Here is a 21,214-nt window from a genome sequence, read left to right on the forward strand (position 1 = left end):
AATATATACTTGAACCTATTTTTAAAATCTGATCTTACAACCTCTGCCTTTGGAATGAAGGGTTTGTTCATTCATATTTAATGTCATCATTGATATTTTTGGATTTACATTTGCCATTTTGTTGTTTGTCTCTCTATGTCTCATATATGTTTTGTTCCTCCTATACTATCTTCTCCTCTCATTATATCTTCAAATATTTTTTCAGACATTTATTTTCCTCTCCTTTTGGGCCTCCCATTACATGTTGGTTGATATGCTTTATGCTATCCTATAGGTCTCTACAGCTCTTTACTTTTCTTTAATCTTGTTTGTCTGTTCTTTGAATTGAATAATTTGGGATTAATCATCAAATTTACTGATTCATTCTTTACTATCTTGCCATCTCAAATCTGCCGACAATCCCATCTAGTGAATTTTTTATGTTGATTATGATACTTTTCAACACTATCTCCTTCCTTCCTTCCTTCTTTCCTTCCCTCCCTCCCTCTCCCTCCCTCCCTCCCTCCTTCCTTCCTTCCTTCCTTCCTTCCCTCCTTCCTTCTGTTTTTCATTCTCTATCAAAGTTCCTTATATATTGAGTAATGGTCATCATATTTTGCCATTAACTTTTTAACATCATTTTCTTTACTTATTTGAACATATTTTAACAGTTGCTTGGAAATAATTATAAATCCACCACGTTGGCCCACTCTGTTTCTACTGACTGCTTTGTTTCCTAAGGATGGATTTCACGTTCTTGATTCTTCACAAAATTGTAATTTTTGCTTGAAAACTGGACATCATAGATTATACCTTTTTTTAGCATCTCTGGATTCTATTTTTTAAATGTTTTTTAATTTTTAACTACTTTCCTGGATTAATCTGCAGAATATTTATTTCTTTTTTCTTCTGCAATGTGTGCCACTAATGTCTCTATACAGTTTCTACATTCTTATTTAAATTATTTAGCTTGACATCTGTGGCTGCTTAGCATAGTGGTTATACAATAATTTGGGCAAATGTAGTACTCAAATATCTTGAGTGCATAAGACTTCCACTCTCTCTTGATTGATTTGTAGGTGATTTGGGAAGACATTCAAAATTGTGGCAGTTCTTAAGTCTCTTTGGGCTTTATTTCTCACTGGGCTCTCTTGGGTCTCCTCTGAAGAGACACATATTTTTCCATAATCCATGTGATACAGTTTAGATATTTGTCCCCACCAAAATCTCATGTTGAAATGTAACTCCCAGTGTCAGAGGTGGGGCCTGGTAGGAGGTGACTGGATTACAGAAGTGGATTTCCCATGAGTGGTTTTGCATCATCTTCTTGGTGCTGTTGTCACAATAATGAGTGAATTCTCATGAGATCTAGTAGTTCAAAAGTGTGTGGCACCTCCCCCTGACTCTTTTTCTGACTCTGTTTTCACCATATGAAGTGCCTGCTCCCCCTTCATCTTCTACCACGATTGGAAGCTTCCTGAGGCCTCCCCAGAAGCAGATGCCAGCATTATGCTTCCCGAACAGCCTGCAGAATCATGAGCTAATTAAACCTCTTTTCTTTATAATTTATCCAGTCTCAGCAATGCAAGAATGGCTTAATACACCATGTATTTACAGAGAGCTTATCTTAGCTTTTCTATGACTCTCTCATTTCTAAGGTTTCCCTTGTAAATTTCTGGCTCTGTGTGTGTATGTGTGTGTGTGTGTGTGTGTGTGTGTGTGTGTGTGTGTGTGGCTGTCCTTTTGTTGGTAAAACTGCATTGCTTGATGACCAAATAGACTGGAGTCAGGAGCAGCCCCAGTCAAAAAGGTTACAGACCCCTGCTGTTCTTACATGAAGTTCCAGCAGTTTTCAAGAATAAATGCTTCTCAATTTATCATCTGTATTTGGTCAATTTCCAGAGTCTTAAAAGGGCTGCTTTTCAAAATTTTCTTCTGTTTTATATTTGCGTTTTGCAGAGAGGATTCACTGACTTCTTTATACCAACGTAACTAGAAGTAGTACCATTAAAGTTGATTAATAAAACTGAATAAATGTTGCAGAGTGAATTTGAAATATAATAGGGCGCATAATTGTCTCTTCAATACTAAGAGTGAATGACCAAATAAAACCTCTTAGATAAGTTTAACATGTTTAGAATTGTTCCACTTTCGATGGTAATGAAGGAATCAGCCTCTCAGCATCAGCAGGCTGCTGACCACTGGCAGATATCATGATGATAACATTAACCTGTCTTACGAGGACACTCTTCCCTGAGTCTCAATTTTTCCATCTGTAAAATGAGTGGGTCCTTTCAATTCTGAGAAGATCCATTTGTATACACAAAAGTCTTTTTAGGCAGATCACCAGTGTTAAGATAATTATTTACAGATCATTATGTCCTAGATTTAGAGTGTCAGTGATACAGGGAGTTATATAATATGTGGGACCCCAAAAAGCAAAGCTATTTGGGTTGAAAGCAAGGGATGTGACCAAACCATATTCACTTCACTACTTCCACATATGTCATAGTAGCCCATGAATCGCCTTTAAGGAAGCCCAAGGCACCAACAAACTCGATGTAATAAACTGTGTAGAAAATATAACTTCCTCATTTCACAAGGGAGAAAAGTGAGGCTCAGGCAACTGACCCATTCACAGTTAAAGGACCTTATAGGTGAGTATTAATGTATAGATGGATTAATCTCTTCAACAGCATTGCTATTAAATACCACTGTGCTTATTCTCAGAGGCAGAAACTGGCATACCTATCTCTGTAATCTTACGCCTTTTACCTTAGCTTACGCTAATCTGGGCCTCAAAATATTTTTTGAATTTATTAATTAAATAACATGAACATACACAAAAATTAAAATACAGTTAATAAGAACCCATGCTATCATTCCCTACAATGTCTGACTCTGCCCCATTTCATGTCAGCTTCATACAGGAGACTTTTTTAAGGTTTTGTGTCTTATACCTTTTCCTGTGTATATAGGGAATTATCTATTAATATTATTACCTTCTCTTGGAAAAAGAGAAGTAAAAAACACACTGACTCTACATTTAAGATTGGACCATGGTAGATTTTTTTTGATTCAAGATGTATCACACATAAAAGATCATTTTATATGGGTTGGGTCCACAGGAACTGCCCAGATGAATGCTTTAATTTACTAAACTAGTTTCCTAAATAAGATTAAGTTATTAAGCTTGTTATGGTTTATCATCATTACTCTGGTTGAGCCTTACAGCAAACAGATTATTGAGGATAACTGTTGATTCTGCTATAAAAGCCTTGGGGTGGTTGTATTGATCAGCGGCAGTCTATTTTTGATGGACTGGGTGAAGAAGGCTAGAGAAGAGGGGATGTATTTCCAGGTGAAAAGGTGATTTGGTAGATTTTTACCTCTTAATACTATCATTAACCCTGGGAATGAAGCTATTTTGCAGATAGTAAATTGCATACCCAGAATAACAGACTTAGAAGAGGCAGATACCATCATAATTTTCTACTTTTTCTACATAAATTGTAAACAAAGACCAGTTTTCATTTAGTGTTTGGGCAATTTTGCTTCTCTGTTTCTTCTTGATTCTCACTATGCAATAGCTTGTTGCCTATATCCTGATGGAAAGATGTACTCTTTTCTTTACCCCTCCCTAATTTCCTATGTGGTTTCATGGAGGAACAGTTGAGCTCTAATCACTAAAACTAAGGTAAAATAGAATTAGGGTCAGCGGATTACTGCTCTGTTTTTTATAGAATGCTCAGGCAGAGAAATATGGATGGTTTAATGGCTTATGTTTGTTCATCCCTTCCTATTTATTTGAAGTCCTTTTGTATTCAGTATCATTCTGTTCCTTCCATAAGCTATGTAAGAGAGGCAGTATTTTTACTATCCTCATTTTACAGATGGGAGAAGGGTGGTTCAGTGAGGTAATGTTAATGACCTTATAATCACACAGTTAATAATTGAATAATTGCCAAGTCAGGCATTAAGATGAGTTCTTTTGTCTGTAGTTCTCATGCCTTTTATACAATATCAAACCATATAGAAAACAGAGGCAAAGCAACGAGGAAGTAAGTCATAATTCAACAAAAATTAGGAGAGGTTACACATGCCTCCAGCCTGCTTGTATTACAACCCTATGGTTAAAATAATCAAAATGCTTATTTACCAAAAAAAAAACAAAAAAAAACAAAAAAAACAAAAAAAACTTAACAAATGAGTGGGGCATGGTCTTAAAGGTAAGAATAAAGAATATGGACACAGCATATCTGGTGTCATTCCCTACAGCGGCTTACCCTGTAGTTGACATCCTCTAGGATAGTAGATGTGCCTACAGTGCATGCTGCTTGCCACAAGGTTTCCTTGATGCTACAGCCATAAAGGAACACATTCTTCTTTTGGGAGTGGCCATGGAAGTCACAGAAAACCTACAATAGCCCAACAAAGGAGAAAATAAAACCAGGTCAGGTCATTGGTTTCTTAAATCCGCTTAAATCATATCTACTAATGTTTCATTGCTCAAAGAAAGTTTAAAATGTCAACTTTCTCAAATGGATGCTGTTGAGTTAGCAGAACCAGCCATGTGGGGATCATTGATGTCTTTGGCAAGAGTGGTATTGATTGTATTAATGGAGTTATCAGGGGAGAATGTAGACTGTAAGGGTCTTAGGAGTGAACAGAATATGAAGAAACACAAGTCATGTATAGCTCTTTTGATAAATTTACTTGTGACTGGGTAGGAGGCATGGGAAAACCTGGAAAAGAAAATAGGAACAAGGGCATTTTAAGATATCTATGAGCATTTTAAACAATTTGATGAGAACACATGGACACATAGAGGAGAAAAACATGTTGGGGCATTTCAGAGGATGGAGAGTGGGAGGAGGGAGAGGATCAGGAAAAATAACTAATGGGTACTAGGCTTAATATCTGGGTGAGGAAATAGTCTGTACAACAAAGCTCCATGACACAAGTTTACCTATGCAACAAATCTGTACTCATACCCCTGAACTTGAAGGTTAAAAAAAATTAAAATATAAATCAAAAGGAAAGATCCATCTAAAAGGAATCGGTGAAATATACTAAAACAGAAGCTAATCAATCACCCTAATTTTTCTCTAGGTTCCAACGTGGTAAAGAATGACCATCAAAACACAAAGGGCTTATCAAACAAAGGATTACTTTTCATTCATACTAGAGATCAGCTATGACTCTGCTTTGTATGTTTTCTTCATTCTAGGATCCAGGCTAAAAAAGCCCTAATTTGAAATATGCTATTCTTGTGGTAGAGGAGAAAAATGGTCAAAGGTAGAATCGGGTAATGGCCATTAAAGCTTCTACTGAAGTGCAGCAAACATCATATCTGCTTACAGTACACTGATCAAAGAAAGTCATGTAACCAATTTTATCAGTGGTATGGGAAAGTACATTCCTCTCACAGGGAGGTTGCACAAATCATATGACAAGTGCAGTGACGCAAAATCTTGTTATAAGGAGAGATGCTAATAATGGAGAAAAATAATAAAATCTAAAAAATGACCACAACTTTTTTTTATTCTTGCATGCATGACTGTTTGCAATAGACTACGTTCCATCTTCATCAATAGGTGAAGTACATTTTCTTCCCCTCTTGAATATGTGCTTAGCTGTTGATATGGTTTGGCTGTGTTCCCACCCAGATCTCGCCTTGAATTATAATAATTTCCACATGTCAAGAGCAGGTCCAGGCGGAGGCAATTAAATCATGGGGGCAGGTCTTTCCCATTCTGTTCTCCTGATAGTGAATAAGTATCATGAGACCTGATAGTTTTATAAAGGGGAATTCCCCTGTATTCGCTGTCTTGCCTGCTGCCATGTAAGATGTGACTTGGCCCCTCATTTGCCCTCCACCACAAATATGAGGCCTCCCCAGTCATGTGGAACTGTGAGCCAATTAAACCTCTTCCCTTTATAAACTCCTAGTCTCACATATGTCTTTATTAGCAGCATAAGAACAGACTAATACAGCCATGTAGCATCTTTTGGTCAATAACAGTGAGCAAATACGATGCAAGCTGAGGCATAGTAAGGGGTTTGCTATCTTGCTGTTCCCAGGAACCTTGCATCAACAGTCATGTGAGTAAACATACACTGGGCTGCTGGATGATGAGAATCTCTGCAAAGTCATCCCCATTGACCCAGGTGACATGTCAAGCCAACCACCAGGTATGTGAATGAATTTATCTTAGACCATCTAGTCCTATCCAACCTGGCTCAGAGCAGAGGAATCATGATGCATAGCTTTTGTTTAAGCCACTAAGTTTTGCTGTGGTTTGTTATACAACAAAAGCTAAGCGTTAGAATAATCTCTTCTCCTAGTCTAAATATTTGTTTCCCTCCCTTCCACATATAAAATATATTTACCTATTCCCCAAGGAAGATACCCCTAAAGAGCCCATTCCATCACAGTATCAGTCTCAGCCCAAATTCCGTTATAGTTTCTATATCCTGTGCATGCCTTCTCCTTATCTATGAACAAAAAGGCAAGTCATCTGTTTTCTGTTCATCTACCTACAATGGTTGAATGAGGAAACAATATCCCCAGTAACACTCATGTTTCAAAGGTGATGAATAAGATGGGTATAGCAGTCACTGGTTCATAACAATTCTGTAATGCTCTCATCCAGGCATTGTGAAATGCCTGCATCCTTTGGGTAGGGCTAGTTGGTTGATTAGACCCTGGTTCTGCTCCCTGTCAGTAGCTGTAGAGTATTATTTTTTCTACAAATATTTACTCTTTCCTTGGGAGGTACTTATTTTTCCTGTATCTTTCTTGGCCATGCATGAAAAGGGCATTGGACAATATGACCCACTTGAAGGCAAAACTGCTAACTGCTCCAATTCCTGATGTAGAAGTTTGGGGTCCAAAGATCATTTTGGTCTCAAAAAATCATAGTCTCTTTGAATCAAAACATTAAAAGAATGGAAATGAAACACATGACAGTAAAAGAAAATATTTTTCTTTTTTTCTTGACTTTAATTTCTCTAAAACACAACTGACAGTCTAAAAAAAATAGTAGCAATACAGTGCATGTTTATAGCATATATAAAAGTAAATGTATCACAATCATATTATAAAACATGAGAAAAATAAATGGTCATATACTGTTATAAAGTCCTTGTAGTAGAGATGAAGCAGTATGTTATCTCAAGGTAAACTCTAATTAATTAAAGATAGATACTGTAAACAATAGGGCAAACACTAAATTACTTTTAAGGGGCATAAATAATAATTCAAATGTGGATGTATATTGGGATCATAAAAATGCTCAATGAATAAAAGAGAAAGCAGAGAAGATAGAAACCTCTAAGAACACATGAAAAAACAGAAAACAGCAAAATGGTAGATTTCAACCCAAACATATCAATAATCTTACTTATTGTAAATGGTCAAAACACACTAATTAAAAGGTACAGAGTATCAGATTGGATAAATAAGAAAGATCAAATATATTCTGCCCACACAAAGTTCATTTTAAGACACAGATAGGTTGAAAGTAAAAGGATGTAAAATATACTATGCAAATACAAAACAAAAGAATGCTAGAGTAGCTATATTAATTATCAGATAAAATAGACATCAGAACAAGAAGAATTATCTGGGATAAAAAGAGATACGATGGTTGATGTGTCCCTCCTGTCTTTGGTGGTTAAGTGTTACCACTTGGCCTCTGTACTCTGGGATTGCATAATCTCCATGAAATCAAAGACCTCCATCTCGCCGGGCACAGTGGCTCACTCCTGTAAATCCCAGCACTTTGGGAAGCCGAGCCATGTGGATCACCTGAGGCCAGGATTTTGAGACCAGCCTGGCCAACATGGTGAAAACCCGTCTCTACTAAAAATACAAAAAATTGGCCAGGCGTGGTGGCAAGTGCCTGTAATCTCAGCTACTCAGGAGGCTGAGGCAGGAGAATCACTTGAACCTGGGAGGTAGAGGTTGCAGTGAGCCGAGATGGTGCCATTGCACTCCAGCCTGGGTAAAAAAAGCAAAACTCTGTCTCAAAAAAAAAAAAAAAAACTAAATGGTGGCATTCCCTACAAACCTGGCTTTCAAAGGAGAACAACTGCAGAGTTTGTCAAGGATGAAGACACTAATGTATTTCTCATTGCTTCGTGGAGGGAGTGTCTTCTGAGCCCTGTCACAGACAGGATAAACTCAGTATACATTTCTATCTCCTAGAGACTTTGCATACTCTCCCCTATATTATGCCAGCAAAGCTCTGGAATCTTGACCTTACTAAACATAGACTATTGTTGAGCACAACATTCATTCAACCAACCAATTAAGCTATTAGATCCATTTCCGGCTGCTCAAGCTAACAAATTAAATTTAGAATCTCTAGATTGCATGAAGTCAGACAAATCTAGTGAATTTCTGCCCTTATTAGAATACTCCTACACATGTTGCCCAGGTTTCTAATGACATATATTATCAAATCTTGTAATTCTTTTGTGTGCAAGCTATTTCTTTTTGGGTAACAGCATGTACTTATCTTCTAGGATCATGCTGATACTTGATTCTAGTTAGGAGATCAGGAGGCAACATGAGGTAGTTGTTGTGGGTCTTGAAAAAAATGGGCTCCCTCTCTAGAGGCATCTGTTCCAAGTGATGTTATTACAGAATTTTCCAGCAGGGGAAAGCTAGTCTCCTCAGTGCTATTGATATGTGGAGGCCTGCATGATGTCCTATTCTAGACTTTAGAGGACTGGGTCTCTCTCTCTCTATCTCTTTTTTTTTTTTTTTTTTTTTTTTGAGACATAGTCTCACTCTTCCATCCAGGCTGAGAGTGCAGTGGTGCAATCATGGCCTACTGCAACCTTCGAAATCCTGGACTCAAGTTATCCTCCTGCCTCAGCCTCCCAGGTAGCTAGGACTACAGGCCAGTGACACCATACCTGACTAATTTTTAAAACATTTTTGTAGAGACAGGATCTTCCTATATTGCCCAGGATGGGTCTCAAATATTAATATACATTAGAATAACCTGGAGGTCTTGTTAAAGCAGACTGCTGAGCCACACGCTGGCAATTCTGTGATTCAAATACGTCTGGGTAGAGCCCAAGAATTTGCATTTCTATCAAGTTTCCAGGTGATGCTGATGCCCCGGTCCCAGGACCTTACTTTGAAAGCCTCTAGTCGAAAGGAATAAATAAAATAATTGTTTGCGGTTTAATCCTCTACAATCATTAATTTTCCACCAACTTTTAACTCTTACATCTCAGTTTCTCTCTGTGAATAAACACTCCCCATTCTTATGAAAAGTGTGCAAACAAATTAAAACTGTGTCTTAGCAACAGACTTCTCAATAAAGCCAGAAGCTATGCCTCCTTGGTGACAAGCACTCCTTAAATGCTAAATTCAACTGGAGAAAATAGCTTTTCTTCCTCCCTGATCCTTATAGACTCTGAAAGAGGAAGTAAATGACAAATTATAGAGCTATTCACCTGCAGGAATAAACACGGTTAAGCCCTGTGAGTTCTAGTAGCCACAGAAGATTCAGAGTGAAGGAGAAAGAGACATTGTTCTGCTTATTGCTCAAATGACATCCCTAAAAATAAATGCCTGTTAATTCTAAGAAACATGTGTTTCTCCAAATTACAGGGTGCAATTACAAGGCAATTATCAAGTTATTTAAGTTGAGGAAGTTTTTTTCTTTTCTACCGTAAGATTTCATACTTAGACTTCTTTTCAGCAAAATTCTTTAATAGGTAAGCAGAAACTGTTCCCAATACAATATTTACAGGTTAATAAATAGCTCTATTTTTTTTTTAAGACAGAGTCTCACTCAGACTGGAGTGCAATGACCCAATCTCAGCTCACTGCAACCTCTGCCTCCCAGGTTCAAGCAATTCTCGTGGCTCAGCCTCCTGAGTAGCCGGGACTACAAGCGCCTGCCACCATGCTCAGCTAATTTTTTGTATTTTAAGTGAGACAGGGTTTTGCCATGTTGCTCAGGCTGGTCTCAAACTCCTGAGCTCAGTCAGTCTTCCCACCTCAGCATCCCAAAGTGCTAGGATTACAAGCGTGAGCCACTGCTCCCAGCCTCAATAGCCCTATCTTGTTATTGATCAATTGATTCAACAACTGTTTACTGGGTACCTGCTATGTAACAGGAGAAGTTAAAATTTTAATATAACACAGCACTGCTCTCCATAACAATAATAATAGCAACAATAGTTAATTTATTGAAGACTCTAAATAGCATGCTAAAAACTTAATCTAGATTATCCCATGATGAAGTAGGTGCTATTATTATGCCCATTTTGCAGCCGAGAACACTGAATTCCAGATAAAATAAGTAACTTGCCCAAGTTTGTATTGTTATTACGTGAATAAATATTGGAGCCCCAGTTTGCCCTAACCCAGAGGCAACGTTTTAAAACACTTTTCATTTCTATATTACCTCGTCTAGAAGCTGATTTGTTTATATTATACCACAAGCCAATAGGTAATTGTATTACCATGAGAGAAGAGCTGAAGTAGAGATAAGCAGTGTTCTCTGGGAACCCAATAAGAACAGTTGCACACTTCTAGAGGGCAACATTCACATTGCACTCCAAGGGAGCAGCACCTTGGAAGTGTGCTATGTGATGCTTCTGGGATTCTCAAGGGAAGTTATTCATAAGATGAACCTTACTGAGTGAGAACTATCCAAGCAAATGACAAAAGAGTGAGAAGGATCCATGGATCTGAGGTATTACAATAATTAGGAATAAGAGGGGAGAGTGAAAAGAGAATAAATTAGGTATCTATAGCAGTGGGCTGTGGTCAGATCATTAAGGCACTTGTACATCATTCTAGGATGTTGAGACATTTTCTTGAAAGTGGTGAAGGAGGCTTTAAACTATTTAAGCAAGAAGGAACAAGATGATCAGATCATTAGAACAGAAGTGTTAAGATGGGAGGGACTGAGACAAGGCAAGTGAGATGAGAAGGGCCTAGCTTAAGGCACCAGACAAGTATGTAAAGAAAAGAAGTTTTGTGAGAGTAAAGAAGTCAGATCTACAGGAGTTGGAGACTAAATGGATTTAGAGGCTAAGAGCGGAAGAGGTTAGGAATAACTCCAGATTTCCAGATTAAGTAAATAGGCAATGATTGTGCTTTTTCCCAAAGGCAAGCAACATAGGAAGAAATGCAGAATTGAAGACTTGGTATAGTTTCATCTAGTTTCCTTTGAGCTGGAGTGTTTAGTTTTGAACTTTTGGCCTTTGGCTAAACCAATTCCTCTCTCTGTGTCTCAGTTTCTTCATCAGGAAAGTATATGGTATGGATTGGATTATGCACCTCTCTAGGACCTTTTCCAAAGCATTCTTGTCTGAGCTAAATTGCAAGGTTAATTTAGTTAATGCAAACATGAGTTCCATGATTTCTTGCTCAGCAAAGAAGTTGATGAGGACCAGATTGCCATACTCCTCACATGCATCCCTCATCTCCTTCTTCCTTTGTCCCATTCTGGTTCCTCTACAAGTTAATAGGTCCCCCTTGTTCAAGAGGTTACCCTCTCCCTCTAAAACACCTCTGCCTTAGCCATTCCCCTTTACCCCAGGGCTCACCTATTCCTGATTGTGTTTACTACTCTGCTTTGCCAATGTAAGCTGCTGTGTTTTCCATTCCTGACATCTGGGTCTCATTCCTACTTCCCAGTATCAAGACATTTGCATTATTTATACCATTGCCACAGGAAAATGAAGGCAAGGCTGAAGCCTAGAGGAGATATATTCTGAAGAATATGATGGAAACCCAAAACAGCAATGTGTCCAATTAAACCAACCGAGGCTCACTAAAGCCCTGGAGGTTCCAGCTTGTGCACAATATTGTGCAGATGGCATTCAGCCCAAGTTCCTAAATGGAGTTAACATCTCTATGAGGGAAATGATATTGGTGACGTGTTCAGCTACCTTCCAAGAGGCCAATTGGCAAGACCACATTTCCCAGTCTTATTATTGATAGCCATACTCTCTCCTTAGTAAGTGCTTCATCTGAGTCATCAGCAACATCCAGTCCTAGCTGAGGTTAACCACAGTAGTCACGTGCAAAATTTATTCCTACAACCACCTGAAAGGGGATTTTATGCTCTGTTTCCTTTCCCAAAGTGAAAGACTGAGACTTTCACTTAAATTGGGCCATTATGAGCCAAAGTTTCTATATGGCCTTAGAAAAGCAGTCTTTACTTACAGGTCAGTCTTGGCCTCCTCCAATGGTCACTTACGGGAGAAAAATTTCCCATTAAACTCAACCGAATGTATCAATAACCAACTGTTCATGAGACTGCCCAGAGTGGGACCCTTTACACTGGGGGAGGTTTTTGGCCATCTCATCTCAGTATCATGTATTATAATGTTCTTCTTTCCAAAACATTTCAGTTACATTGAAAGAGCTCCTGTAAATCAACCCAAAAACATACAACCTAATATGTGGCTTTGTTTTGCATCTAATGCCCTTCTGATAAGTAATGATTTTAATGTCTATTATTTATTTGAATGCCAGATATGTGCCAGTCACCATGCTGAGATTTTACACTCCTCTATAATCAGTATAAGAAGTCCTAAAAGGAGGATATTATCCAAATATAGAGATGAGGTTCAATTTCTTCTAAAGTTAAAGGAGGTTAAGCAACTTGCCTGTGGCTACCCGTTAGAAAGTGATGTGTGATATCTTAAACTCTAATCAGCATGGTTCCAAAAGTTTTCCAAACAAAACATTTAAAGCATTTGATGGATCAGTGATGAAGAACAATATAACAAAACCCTCCATTAGCGTATTTGAAAGTGAGTGGTCTTGCTCTTGCGTTTTTCCACTCTCTATCTCTGGCCAGCCCTCCCTCCATGAGCGGTAAGCCTATCGCCCTGAGAAGGCACTTATGCAGTGAGTTCCTGGCAGATTCCTCAGGAGTTAAATCTGTTCCCTTTCCCCAGTTTCAGACATTGAAGGGAGAGAAGCAGCACTCTGGATGTCACCTTTCTATACAATCCCTGCAACCTATCAGCCTGAGAGGCCTTTGCCATCTGTCTCTCTCAGTTGCAGGTATTGAAGTTCTCGAGGCAAAAGCGTTAATCTATTTGGTGTACCAAGCTCAATCACAGCAGATTATTGGGACCTCTGCCTTCACCATAATGCGAGATTCAGACTAGTCTTTTTGACCTATAACAGGGCTTCTATGTTGTCTGGGTAAACCCTTGGGGTAGGCTGGGGACTGAATACTGACCTAGCACCACGCCTACTCAGTCCTGGTTTGCCTTGGTTTTTGCCTCTATTTCTGATTCGCTTTCCTAACTGAGAACTGTTGATTGCCTTGACCCCAAAGGATGGACCGTGCTTTGCTCTGGGCAACCCTCACTGTCTGGGATGAGAACTTTAAGCCCTATGTCCAACGCCCTTGGCCATGATTATTGCTACCTTGCTGTGTTTACCAGATTAGTTTTCCTCAGACATGCACAAGTCTCTTCCGTGCCTTCATTGGAAGCCTCTGTTTTCACTTCTGGCCTTCACGGAGAGCAGCCTAAAGGCAAAACTAGTCCTTCTGGCCCTGTCTGCATGTGTTTCTTGCTTTCCCCCATTTCCATCAGCTCTGGGCAGAGGTACCTTCACAAAGGCTAATGAGGAACATGATCCAAGCAGTTACCCTCCTATTTTCCCCTCCCCTCCATCTCCTCACTTCATTCCATCCCACAACAAATAAAACATAAAAAATTTGTTTAGACTTCTTTGAAAATCCTGACTTGTCCTTCCTCTAAGAATATCCCAGATTTTGGCCAGGCACAGTGGCTCACGCCTGTAACCCCAGCACTTTGGTAGGCCGAGGCGAGCAGATCATGAGGTCAAGAGATAGAGACCATCCTGGCCAACATGGTGCAACCCTGTTTCTACTAAAAATACAAAAATTAGCTGGGTGTGGTGGTGCACGCCTGTAGTCCCAGCTACTCAGGAAGCTGAGGCAGGAGAATTGCTTGAACATGGGAGGCAGAGGTTGCAGTGAACTGAGATCGCGCCACTGCACTCCAGCCAAGTGACAGAGCAAGACTCCATCTCAAAAAAAAAAAAAAAAAAAAAAAAAAAGAATATCCCAGATTTTCAGCTCTTGTGTTACACCGAAACTATATTGAAGACACTGTTGACAGCAAGAGAAAAAATGCCCTTTGCTTTTCACTAAAATTTATCAAGAAACTGAAGCAATTAAATGTAAATTATTTGTATCAGTAAAAATATACACAAAACTTGGTTTCTGGTATGGTAAAGAAGACTTTTTAAATCTTTATTCTGATAGCATGGGAACAATTCCAAATAAAAGAATATGGAATGAAACTGAAATATTTTTAATTCAGGACCTTTATGGGTATTCTGTCCCTCTTCCTGACTATGGAACAGGAGTGTTTGTTCTTTTCCTACCATATCCTCAAATGCAAAAAATAAAAAAACAAAAAAAGGGAAATTCTAGATGTGGTACCTTAACATGAGTCATGAAAATAAGCAAAAATAACACTTGTTCTTCTGCTACTGCTAAGGAATGAAGTGGAAATAAAACAAACCATGTGTATAAAATATCTTGAGGCCCTTGGCGACAAGAGTTATACAAATTAATATGCCATCCTTATTTTCCTCCCCTTTTGCACTTCTTTTTTAAAAAGCTGATTAACCCAAAACATATGCCAGAGGGACAAAATAAAACAAGAAAAATCATTTAAGTAGCTAAAAATTCTATTCCATTGGGCCCCAGAGAAAGACAAAAGCAAAATATGCCCACCCTGTCCTCTGGCAGAATGCAGCCCAGTTTGTGTGAGTTATAAACAGAAATCAATGCGCTCTTCAAAGAGCACTGAAATCCCTTTACCAAAATGCACTCACATAGTGAGAGCCAAGAGGATAGGAATCGATCCCACTCCTAATTCCAAAGCCCCAATTACTTGAACAGCACAGGGGCCAGGCCAGCTGCAACATGGCAGCTCAATAGATGCTGTCCACCTGCCTCTCCAGGAGCTTGTTGTAGTAGCCTAAGAGCTTTCTTCCACTTCCAAGGATGTCCCCGACTGTCCTCATGTGCCCCCTTGGTCATGAGCCTCTTGGCTTTTAGGGGGAGCTCCACAAAGGGGAGTTGGTTCAATGCCTTCTGCTAGCTGATTGTAGAGCTTGTCTGCTTCTTTGGGCTTCTTTGCTTATATGCTTTGTCTCTGGCTGGATTTTTCTGACTTCTAAACAGACCTTCTTCTACAACCTTTCTGCTCTGTCCTGGGGAAACTGTTTTCCTTGACTCACATGTCTGTATGCTAGTCAGCTTCATTTAGGGGAGCCCCCTTTGTCTCCTCATTGCATTTTAAATCTCTGTAGCTTTTATTTTTAGTTTTCTGTATTTAGGTAAATGTGTACCTAGAGTGAAAAACACAGATCCTGAATATATAGTTCAATGAGTTTTTGTGTAACTGGCTCTGATCGTGATATTGAACATCTCCACTAACCTATAAAGTTCCCTTCCAGCCCCTATTATTAAATGCTCTTCCTCAGAGGCAACCAGTGTTCAATTTATGTCCTCATAAATTACTTTTACTGATCTTATACTTTACATAAATAGACGCTTATAGAGTATGTAGTCTTTAGTGTCTAGCTTCTTTCACTCGATATAATGTTTATGAGATCCACTCATGTTATTGACTATATCATAGTTCATTTTTTTTTCGTTTGGTTCTGATTTTGGTTACTGAATGATATTCCAATGTATAAATATATCAAACTTTGCTGTGTCTGTATCTAACATCTGGACTCTCTAACAAACAAAAGAGACAGAAAAACCTGGGTTAAAGAAAATGGGGTCAGGTAGCATGATGCCCCCAGCTTTGTTCTTTTGGCTTAGGATTGTCTTGGCAATGCAGGGTCTTTTTTGGTTCCATATGAAGTTTAAAGTAGTTTTTTTCCGATTCTGTGAAGAAAGTCATTGGTAGCTTGATGGGAGTGGCATTGAATCTATAAATTACCTTGGGCAGTACGGCCATTTTCACAATATTGATTCATCCTATATATGAGCATGGTATGTTCTTCCATTTGTTTGTGTCCTCTTTTATTTCACTAAGCAGTGGTTTGTAGTTCTCCTTTACATCCCTTGTGAGTTGGATTCCTAGGTATTTTATTCTCTTTGAAGCAATTGTGAATGGAAGTTCATTCATGATTTGGCTCTGTTTGTTTGTTACAGGTGTATAAGAATGCTTGTGATTTTTGCACATTGATTCTGTATCCTGAGACTGCTGAAGTTGCTTATCAGCTTAAGGAGATTTTGGGCTGAGATGATGGGGTTTTCTAAATATACAATCATGTCATCTGCAAACAGGGACAATTTGGCTTCTTCTTTTCCTAACTGAATACACTTGATTTCTTTCTCTTGCCTGATTGCCTAGCCAGAACTTCCAACACTATGTTGACTAGGAGTGGTGAGAGAGGGCATCCCTGTCTTGTGCCAGTTTTCAAAGGGAATGCTTCCAGTTTTTTCTCATTCAGTATGATATTGGCTGTGGGTTTGTTATAAATAGTTCTTATTATTTTGAGATACGTTCCATCAAGATCGAATTTATTGAGAGTTTTTAGCATGAAGGGCTGTTGAATTTTGTCAAAGCCCTTTTCTGCATCTATTGAGATAATCATGTGGTTTTGTCTTTGGTTCTGTTTATATGCTGGATTACAGTTATTGATTTTCGTATGTTGAACCAGCCTTGCATCCCAGGGATGAAGCCCACTTGATCATGGTGGATGAGCTTTTTGATGTGCTGCTGGATTCGGTTTGCCAGTATTTTATTGAGGATTTTTGCATCGATGTTCATCAGTGATATTGGTCTAAAATTCTCTTTTTTTGTTGTGTCTCTGCAAGGCTTTGGTATCAGGATGATGTGGGCCTCATAAAATGAGTTAGGGAGGATTCCCTCTTTTTCTATTGATTGGAATAGTTTTAGAAGGAATGGTACCAGCTCCTCCTTGTACCTCCGGTAGAATTCAGCTGTGAATCCATCTGGTCCTGGACTTTTTTTGGTTGGTAGGCTATTAATGATTGCCTCAATTTCAGAGCCTGCTATTGATCTATTCAGGGATTCAACTTCTTCCTGGTTTAGTCTTGGGAGAGTGTAAGTGTCCAGGAAATTATGCATTTCTTCTAGGTTTTCTAGTTTATTTGCATAGAGGTGTTTACAGTATTCTCTGATAGTAGTTTGTATTTCTGTGGGGTCGATGGTGATATCCCCTTTATCATTTTTTATTGCATCTATTTGATTCTTCTCTCTTTTCTTCTTTATTAGTTTTGCTAGAGGTCTATCAATTTTGTTGATCTTTTCAAAAAAGCAGCTCCTAGATTCATTGATTTTTTGGAGGGTTTTTGTGTCTCTATCTCCTTCAGTTCTGCTCTGATCTTAGTTATTTCTTGTCTTCTGCTAGCTTTTGAATGTGTTTGCTCTTGCTTCTCTAGTTCTTGTAATTGTGATGTTATGGTGTCAATTTTAGATCTTTCCTGCTTTCTCTTGTGGGCATTTAGTGCTATAAATTTCCCTCTACACACTGCTTTAAATGTGTCCCAGAGATTCTGGTACATTGTATCTTTGTTCTCGTTGGTTTCAAATAACAACTTCATTTCTGCCTTCATTTGGTTATGTACCCAGTAGTCATTCGGGAGCAGGTTATTCAGTTTCCATGTAGTTGAGCAGTTTTGATTGAGTTTCTTAGTCCTGAGTTCTAGTTTGATTGCACTGTGCTCTGAGATACAGTTTGTTATAATTTCTGTTCTTTTACATTTGCTGAGGAGTGCTTTACTTCCAACTATGTGGTCAATTTTTGAATAAGCGTGATGTGGTACTGAGAAGAATTTACATTCTGTTGATTTGGGGTGGAGAGTTCCGTAGATGTCTATTAGGTCCACTTGGTGCAGAGTTGAGTTCAATTCCTGGATATCCTTGTTAACTTTCTGTCTCATTGATCTGTCTAATGTTGACAGTGGGGTGTTGAAATCTCCCATTATTATTTTATGGGAGTCTAAGTCTCTTTGTAAAGCCTCTAAGGACTTGCTTTATGAATCTGGCTGCTCCTCTATTGGGTGCATATATATTTAGGATAGTTAGCTCTTCCTGTTGAATTGATGCCTTTACCATTATGTAATGGCCTTCTTTGTCTCTTTTGATCTTTCATGGTTTAAAGTCTGTTTTATCAGAGACTAGGATTGCAACCCCTGCTTTTTTGTTGTTCTCCATTTGCTTGGTAGATCTTCCTCCATCCCTTTATTTTGAGCCTATGTATGTCTCTGCGTGTGAGATGGGTCTCCTGAATACAGCAAACTGATGAGTCTTGACTCTTTATCCAATTTGCCAGTCTGTGTCTTTTAATTGGACCATTTAGTCCATTTACATTTAAGGTTAATATTGTTATGTGTGAACTTGATCCTGTCATTGTGATATTAGCTGGTTATTTTGCTTGTTAGTTGATGCAGTTTCTTCCTAGCACTGATGGTCTTTACATTTTGGCATGTTTTTGCAATGGCTGGTATTGGTTGTTCCTTTCCATGTTTAGTGTTTCCTTCAGGATCTCTTGTAGGGCAGGCCTGGTGGTGACAAAATCTCTAAGCATCTGCTTGTCTGTAAAGGATTTTATTTCTCCTTCACTTATGAAGCTTAGTTTGGCTGGATATGAAATTCTGGGTTGAAAATTCTTTTCTTTAAGAATGTTGAATATTGGCCCCCACTCTCTTCTGGCTTGGAGAGTTTCTGCCAAGAGATCTGCTGTTAGTCTGATGGGCTTCCCTTTGTGTGTAACCCAACCTTTCTCTCCGGCTGCCCTTAACATTTTTTCCTTCATTTCAACTTTGGTTAATCTGACAATTATGTGCCTTAGAGTTGCTCTTCTCAAGAAATATCTTTGTGGCGTTATTTGTATTTCCTGAATTTGAATGTTGGCCTTCCTTACTAGGTTGGGGAAGTTCTCCTGGATGATATCCGGAAGCATGTTTTCCAACTTGGTTTCATTTTTCTCCTCACTTTCAGGCACACCAGACAGACGTAGATTTGGTCTTTTCACATAATCCCATATTTCTTGGAGGCTTTGTTCATTTCTTTTTTTTCCTCTAGACTTTTCTTCTCACTTCATTTCATTCATTCGATCTTCAATCATTGATACTCTTTATTCCAGTTGATTGAGTTGATTACTGAAGCTTGTGCATTTGTCACGTATTTCTCGTGTCATGGTTTTTATCTCTGTCAGTTTGTTTATGGCCTTCTCTGCATTGATTATTCTGGTTATCCATTCTTCCATTCTTTTTTCAAGATTTTTAGTTTCTTTGCGCTGGGTATGTAGTTCCTCCTTTAGCTCTGAGAAATTTGATCGACTGAAGCCTTCTCTCAACTCGTCAAAGTCATTCTCCATCCAGCTTTGATCCGTTGCTGGTGATTAGCTGTGTTTCTTTGGAAGGGGAGATGCGCTCTGATTTTTTGAATTTTTTGAATTTCCAGCTTTTCTGCCCTGCTTTTTCCCCATCTTTGTGGTTTTATCTACCTCTGGTCTTTGATGCTGGTGACATACTGATGGGGTTTTGGTGTGGGTGTCCTTTCTGTTTGTTAGTTTTCCTTCTAACAGTCAGGACCCTCAACTGTAGGTCTGTTGGAGATTGCTTGAGGTCCATTCCAGACCCTGTTTGCCTGGGTATCAGCAACGGAGGCTGCAGAAGATAGAATATTGCTGTACAGCGAGTGCTGGTGTCTGATTCTTGCTCTGGAAGCTTCGTCTCAGGGGTGTAGCCCACCATGTGAGGTGTGAGGTGTTGGTCTGCACCTAGTGGGGGATGTCTCCCAGTTAGGCTACTCAGGGGTCAGGGACCCACTTGAGGAGGCAGACTGTCCCTTCTCAGATTTCAACCTCCATGCTGGGAGATCCACTGCTCTCTTCAAAGCTGTCAGACAGGGTCATTAACATCTGCAGAGGTTTCTGCTGCTTTTTTTTTTTTTTTTTTTTTTTTTTTGCTATGCCCTGTCCCCAGAGGTGGAGTCTACAAAGACAGGCAGGCCTCCTCGAGCTGCGGTGGGCTTCACCCAGTTCGAGTTTCCTGGAAGCTTTGTTTACCTACTTAAGTCTCAGCAATGGTGGGTGCCCCTCCCCCAGCCTCACTGCTGCCTTGCGGTTAGATCTCAGACTGCTGTGCTAGCAATGAGGGAGGCTCCGTGGGCGTGGGACCTTCCCAGCCAGATGTAGGATAAAATCTCCTGGTGTGCCGTTTGCTAAGACCCTTGGTAAAGTGCAGTATTAGGGTGGGAGTTACCTGATTTTCCAGGTGTCTTGTGTCTCAGTTTCTAAAGGGATTCCCTTCTCCCTTGTGCTTCCCAGGTGAGGCAATGCCTCACCTTGCTTCAGCTCTAGCTGGTCGGGCTGCACCAGCTGACCAGCACCAATTGTCTGGCACTCCCTAGTGAGATGAACCCAGTACCTCAGTTGAAAATGCAGAAATCATAGGTCTTCTGTGTCGCTCATGCTGGGAGCTGGAGGCTGGAGCTGTTCCTATACGGCCATCTTGCTCGCACCCCCCACAGCTTTGTAATTTCAATAGCTTTAGTAGTTTTTGGTTACATGGATATATTCTATAGTGGTGAAGTCCCCTTTAAGTGTACCTATCACCTGAATAGTGTACATTGTACCCAAAAGGCAATTTTTCATTTCACTCCTCTCCTACCAACCCCCTTCTCTTTCTCCACTGTCCATGATACCAGTCTGTATGCCTTTGCATCCCCATAGCTTATCCCACTTAATGAGAACCTGTGGTATTTCATTCCTGGTTTACTTCACGTAGGATAATGGCCTCCAGTTTCATTCAAGTTGCTGCAAAAGATATTAATTCATTCTTTTTTACAGTTGAGTAGTATTCCATGGTATATGTATATATGTGTGTGTGTTTTTACATATATATATATTTATACACAGACACACACATATGTGTATGTGCATATTTATATATGACACATTTTCTTTTTCTTTTTTTTTTCTTTTTTTTGAGATCGAGTCTTGCTCTGTTGCCCAGGCTGGAGTGCAGTGGCATGATCTTGGCTCACAGAAAGCCCCACCTGCCAGGTTCACACCATTCTCCTGCTTCAGCCTCCAGAGTAGCTGGGACTACAGGTGCCCGCCACCATGCCCAGCTAATTTTTTGTATTTTTAGTAGAGACAGGGTTTCACCTTGTTAGCCAGGATGGTCTCAATCTCCTG

At 39.4% G+C, this 21,214-nt stretch overlaps 1 protein-coding gene across 1 annotated transcript in view; it reads right to left on the minus strand.

Annotated features, from left to right (window-relative positions):
• The window catches only part of AGBL1 (ATP/GTP binding protein like 1), an 803,745-nt gene that overhangs the window by 316,397 nt on the left and 466,134 nt on the right, over positions 1–21,214 (minus strand). The window contains exon 20 of the mRNA XM_031669203.1: positions 4,266–4,397. Coding sequence (XP_031525063.1) covers positions 4,266–4,397 — 132 coding nt within the window. The remainder of the gene's footprint in view (positions 1–4,265; positions 4,398–21,214) is intronic.

Source organism: Papio anubis, chromosome 7 (assembly GCF_008728515.1).
Source record: "Papio anubis isolate 15944 chromosome 7, Panubis1.0, whole genome shotgun sequence".
NCBI lineage: Eukaryota > Metazoa > Chordata > Mammalia > Primates > Cercopithecidae > Papio > Papio anubis.